Source organism: Bactrocera latifrons, unplaced genomic scaffold, assembly GCF_001853355.1.
Source record: "Bactrocera latifrons isolate USDA-ARS-PBARC rearing strain unplaced genomic scaffold, ASM185335v1 scaffold_57, whole genome shotgun sequence".
Lineage (NCBI taxonomy): Eukaryota > Metazoa > Arthropoda > Insecta > Diptera > Tephritidae > Bactrocera > Bactrocera latifrons.
The window spans coordinates 619,655-625,899 of record NW_017537234.1 but is presented as its reverse complement, the minus strand read 5'-3'; the positions used below and the strand labels follow the sequence as shown (position 1 = coordinate 625,899).

The following is a 6,245-nucleotide window of genomic DNA, read 5'->3' as shown; positions in this document are numbered from 1 at the left end:
AATAAAAAAAGTATTTATATAAAAAAAGTAATTTACTTAGAAACATTTGTTTTTATAAGAACAAAAATATTTTACCACATTTACATTAAAAAAAAATAATGTTTTATACATTTTGTATATAAATTTCGATTTCAATCGTTTAACCGTTATTTTTACTTACTGTTCGTATTTACATTTTACGACTCATATGTACGTATTTCACCACATATATTTACTATTTTGTACTTTTTTCATTCCTTTTCAATGCTTTGCTTGGGCTGTAAACCATAAACGCTTGCTTGTTTAATAATTAAAATTACGCACATTAAATAAACTCATCACATCTTATATGCACTCAAAACATTACACTTCCACACTTTTTTCACCTCTTTATTGCTTGCTCTCTTTCACTTTTATGAAATTCAACTCACTCATGTTTTCACTAACTCAACTTCACCATCATTCCCACTTCTGTCATTGCGCTGTACAACTATAACACACCATACCACTCCACACCTCAACTTCACGCACTTGTCTGCATTGTCATATTCACCACAACACACCACAGGCTGGTTTAACACACTTGCCGGCGCCATGAAGCGTCAATTTGCCTCTTATGTTAAATTACAATTGCATTCTGCAGGCTCGCCTTCCACCAGTGGCGCAGCCAATCAGCATGAGGGCATTGGCTACGAGAGCGCGCTGCCACCAAGCGCACAGCCTGCCAAACCAACACTCGCCTACTATCGTACGCTCTCCGCGGGCAGCAGTAGCAATACAAGCAACAGCACCTCGCCAACGGAGGCGCAGCCGAAACCAGCGCAAACAGCAGGCAGTGACTTCTACGATGGCACCAGCGGTTTTTTGCGCCGCTATGCCGCAGCTGGCGCAAGCGGCATGACTAGTGGGTCCTCAAATGCGCACTTGTTAACCGGCTTAGATCGGCGCCACCGCAGTCCAGATCCACCGCCGCGCTATAATCGCGGCCAATCGCCACTGTTGCTGCGCAAGCAGCTGTTGGAGCTGAGCGGTCAGCCGCCAGGCGGTTCACCACTGCTCAATAGACGGTGAGTAGCATAGAATTTGTATACAAATAATTGTTTACTATTTAGTTTTGGCACACACAGCTATGTGAATGCTTCACCGCCTTTGCCACCACCGCGTCGTGGCTCGGAGAGCGTGCCCGGCTCGCCGCAACATTTTCGCACGCGCATTCATTATACACCCGAACCACAGCGGCGCATATATCGCACTATCGACCAATGAGTAGCGCTGCAAATAATGCTCATGTGATATTGGTATGGTTTTGAGGAGAATGCAAGCGATGCGGACGGCAGCGGCGTTGGCAGCAACAGCGCTGGCGATAGCGGCGTGTGCGCAACCACACAGGACGACACGGCTTTGCTGGCGGCACCCATCACAACGCGTCGCTTGCCCACGCGCCTTGCTGTCGGCAGCAGTGGCGACGCGCTGCACACGCAGTTGGCGGGCGGCGCGCCACCGATCACCACCAGCCCGACAGTGGACCGCATGACTGCATCGGATGTGGCCGATGTGCTGGCGCGTGAACGTGACTTTTGGCGCTTGCGGCGCGATGAGTAGCGGCGCGTGCTTTGTGTTTATGTTTGTGATGTTTGGAACGTTGAATCGCGAATTAATTTAAAAGGAATTTCCGTTGTGCTCGTGTCAGTTGCAATTTTGTGATTTTGTTATTAAGCTTAAAGTGAAAATAGCTATATTTCGTACACTACATATGGTAGACAATGTATAAATGTGTATGCGTAACAAGTGTGTGTTCATAGTAAAACAAGTAACTATTGAAGTCTGGCAACGCCAAAAGTACATTAGAAGGAAAAAAATACAAAGCAGTTGTATTTTAGTGGCAATAAGACGGTTATAAATTATGCCAATTGATATTTAAAAAAAAGGTGCATGCGAATTTTGAAAAATCACAAATGAAGACGACTGTTTTTTAATTGTTTGGCGACTATTAAAAGTTGGTATAAAGCCATTTTGTGACGTAATTGCATGCAAATTATATAAAAGTTGCTGTCAATGTTAGAAACGACCGTAACAACAACAGTGGAAAGTTTTTGATTTGTTTTAGTTAAAAAAATGTTTTGGAAAGCAATACTACTGAAGCTTAAGCAGGTTTTTTTGCATATTTTTCAAAATTTCGATTTGTTTTGTGATCAAAAGTGCGCAGTTTACATATACAAGCTTGCTATATGTAACTGGTATAATGAAAATTATGTGTAGTAAAATTTAAACTTAAAAGTATCTGTTTAAAAAAGTTTTTAGACACCTAGCACGAACTGGTATAAAACTGGTATAAAGCATTTTTTGCGTTAACTAAAATATTTGCATACATTACAACGATTTCGACATAATTACATGTTGAACACGTTTAAAACGTTAAAAATCAAACTGGTATAATTTTAATTTTCGTGCAACTCGTGTTAATAATGTTGCAACTAGCCAAGAAATGGCCTAGAACATGTTTTCAGCACTTTTATTGAACTGTTATACAACTGGTATAATTTTTCAAACAACTGATTTGCTTGTTACGCTGATTCTTATAAATTTTTCAAATTTTTGTCACATTTTTCTTAAATAATTTCCTAGACTACGCAGTGGAACAAAATAATAACTTACGAAACTTGTGCAGCACACAAAGTACGCATGCAAACTCTTATTTACCATATATATGTACATTGAATATATGCTTATGTATTGGAACGGTTTCGCTTGTTGATAAACTAATGCATATTTAGCATTAAAAGCATATTTATAAAGACTAAAATGTATTACATTAAGTACATATTAAATTATAATTAAATGAGATAAGACGAAATTATTTCAAAATAAAGTGACAAAAGCCAACGCGTGCACACGCTGGGCCAACTAAAATAATAATAATAATAATGCTTGACAATTTGTATAATAGTTTTAAGCGCAAACATAGCGTTCCTTACCCATAGCAAATTTTTATCCGTTGTAAGAAGTACTGTATATGAAATAGCTGCTTTAAAAGAATTGAGAATAGAAACTTGTGTGAAACTCTTATACAAAATAAGAAAAAACTCAATACTTTCAAAAATGTATGTTTGTAAATTTGCTGTGCAAAAATTGGTAATAAACATCATATGTAAATCAACCGACTGCAGTAAAGTTAAAAAACTAGTCTAAAATGATTCAGCAAAGTTGGAGAAAACGCCAAACCCTTTCAAGAGCGTAAAACTTGGTACAGCAGGGTAAAAATGCTTGCAAGAGGTTTCTTCATGTTTGTTTTAATATTTCACGAAATCTGGAAAAATCTCTAAATAAAATATATCTGAGTAAAAATATCGCAGAAAAAATTTAGTTCCTTAAAAAGTCACAGACAAAATTGTAAAGACGAAAAAATTTGTATAAGTAAATAAAACGAAAGATTAAAATCCAGAAATGGTATAAATTTGTCATTTAATATTTTTTCGAAAAAAAAAAGAAATTCCCCCAAACAACAAACACAACTCGGCTTTTTTCGTGCACATAACAGAAGTAAAAACCGTTATATTTTTGACTGACTTAAACAATTTTGTTGTAATGTATTTTGTAGGTCTAGTCTTTAAACTAGTTTGTAAGCTAAATGACAAGTAATAAACGTGTAAACTAATTGTTAAGCGATAACTGTATAAATTTAAATGATACTTATATATGCGCATGTGCAACGAAGTGGAGAAGCTAACAAAGTTATGAAATATTTTACGATATAATAAATTGTAAAAAAAGTAGTAGAGATTTCAATGATGCCAATCGACTGTAAATTCTGAAAATGACAATCCAGAAGTTAGCGAGAAATATACCTAGAATTACACGAACAACTTTAAGGCTTTTGTTTTTGTAGAGCTACGCGCAGTCGCTTACCAACGTTTAATATCTTCGAAATATTTGATAACCTTTTAAATATTTTTTTTTTTACCGTGTTCAACTTTTTTTTACATTTTAGTTTTAATTTTCCTGATTTACTACCAAACGAAAGAAAATTGCTCACTATACCTAAAATATTACGAAACTCCAGCGAAATGGTAAAAATGTAGAAAAGAAAATGATTTTGTTTAAAAAGAATAGAATTGTAAAAAATAAAATATTTTACTAAATATATTAATACATATATGCATGTACACTGAAAAACTAACAACTTTGCGAAAAAATTATAACTCGAAGGCTAAAAAAAAAAAAAATCTGCCATAATCATTTTTCGCTAGTAACAGCGCATACCATTAATAAAATGTTTGAAATTACATAAACTAATTTTATTAGTCCAAAAAAAAATTGTTTTTAAAACTGGCATAAAACTTTACACGCAATAAATGTGCATACAACGTTGTACCACAAAGCACATACGCAAAATTTTGTAAGAAAAAGCTATAAAACAATGCAAAAGTAGTTGCCAAAACTGGTATAAAAGTGTTAAAAAAGTTTATTTCGTTTCAAATTTATATTGCGCAAAATAAAAGCTACAGGATTTTAATACTAGAATATGTTTTTGAGAAGGAAATGAGTGTTAAAAATAATACAATACTTTCATATTATATTTTTTGCCATAATTTTTTGTTTCCATATTTTTATTTATTTCTTCCAATAATTTTTTTTTTAATGTTTGCCATACAAATTTATTTAAAATTTTTTAACGTAATCTTTTTATACTTCATTTACTTTACTATAATTTTTACATATGTTTCCCATAATGACTACCTATAAATTTTGTACCAACATTTTTTAAAATATATTTTATGTTTGCGAGTTTTTTAACATTGTGTATGTAATATTTTTCTTTCTTTTTTGTGCTATAATCATTTAGCTTTTTTTTTACAAAATTTTGCCATTTAAAACAAAAATTTTTTAAAAATTGTTTCCAATCTATATTTTGTAAGTTTTAGAAGAAATTAGTAATTTTATTTTTTTCCTATAATTTTTCCTCTAAATTTTTATTTATTCCTATAATTTTATATAAAGTTTTGCCATAACAATTGATTTCTTAAATTCCATAACATAAGAGTTGTTTTCTTCTCCTATATTTTTAAAAATTGTTTGCCCTAATTACTTCCTATAATTTGTGTCCTGTGAAATTTTCTATAATTATTTTAACATATATTCTGGAAGTGATTTTCTAAAATATTGCTAATTATTTTTAACATATTCTGGTAGCGATTTTCTTAATATATGCAATAATAATTTTACTATATTTTTTAAAACTAATATACTATAATGATTTCCTATAATTTTTAACCTATAATTTTTTTATATTCTTCCCTATAGTTTTTGCTTATATGTGTTTACTGTCTTAAATTTTCTTACAATTCTGTTATAAAAAATTAATTTTTTTCTATAAAAATCCATAACCTCGCCTTAACTAACTTATCAATTCAAAATACCCATATTTCGAACTTTAATCAAGAAAAAAAACTAGTATGTAATGGTAACCTATAAAACTAGCATCTCTGTATGAAAATATATATATTTATTAAAATTAGTAACGAATTGTAAAATTGATTTCGAAAAATGAACCGATTAATAATGGTATCGACTGTAAACAAAAATATAAATTATTACTTAAATATATCTAAGCCGCGTTCGCAATGAACCATATATTATGTGCGTAAACAATTATTTACATTTAAATAAAATATTTGTAAATTATATTAAGTACATACAAATAGGTATATACAACCATACAAACATACTGACAAATAAACTTTAAAATAATTTAAATTTTCACTCAGTGCTGTAGCTTAATTTATGCTGTTACTTACTTAATAGCAACTGTTTGTTGCTAAACAACAACAACAAAAATAAAAAAATACCAATAACAATAACGTAGCGTAACACTGTATAACAGCACAGTGCCATTTACAGTCAGCAACAAAAGTTTCGTACACGGAAAAAAATCACACTGCGAAAACTAAAAATGCTGGCATTCATTTTAGCTTTTTTGCCAAATTGTGTTTTTTTTACATTAATTAATTTAATTTAATTATTTAAGTAATTAATTGCCTAAGTGAAATGTATGCTTCATTTATAAGCAATGTAAACTGTACCTTACACTGTGAGAAAATAAACCTTTGCTTATATAGAAATTGGGAGAGTCAATAAGTGTATATGTATGTATAACAAATATTTAGAACAAAAACAAAAACGCTTTCCCACATTATTTTCGCTGTTATTTGCAAATATTATTTGCTGCTGTTTTTAGACTTAAATAAATAAATAATTCAATATAATTA

At 31.7% G+C, this 6,245-nt stretch overlaps 1 protein-coding gene across 1 annotated transcript in view; it reads left to right on the top strand.

The window, feature by feature from the left end:
* LOC108974604 (dual specificity mitogen-activated protein kinase kinase hemipterous-like) overlaps nucleotides 1–4,093 on the top strand; it is a 14,139-nt gene extending 10,046 nt beyond the window's left edge. The window contains exons 9-10 of the mRNA XM_018942529.1: nucleotides 548–1,046; nucleotides 1,107–4,093. Of these exons, the coding sequence (XP_018798074.1) occupies nucleotides 548–1,046; nucleotides 1,107–1,245 (638 nt within the window). The 3' untranslated portion in view covers nucleotides 1,246–4,093. The remainder of the gene's footprint in view (nucleotides 1–547; nucleotides 1,047–1,106) is intronic.
* Nucleotides 4,094–6,245: the final 2,152 nt, after the last annotated feature.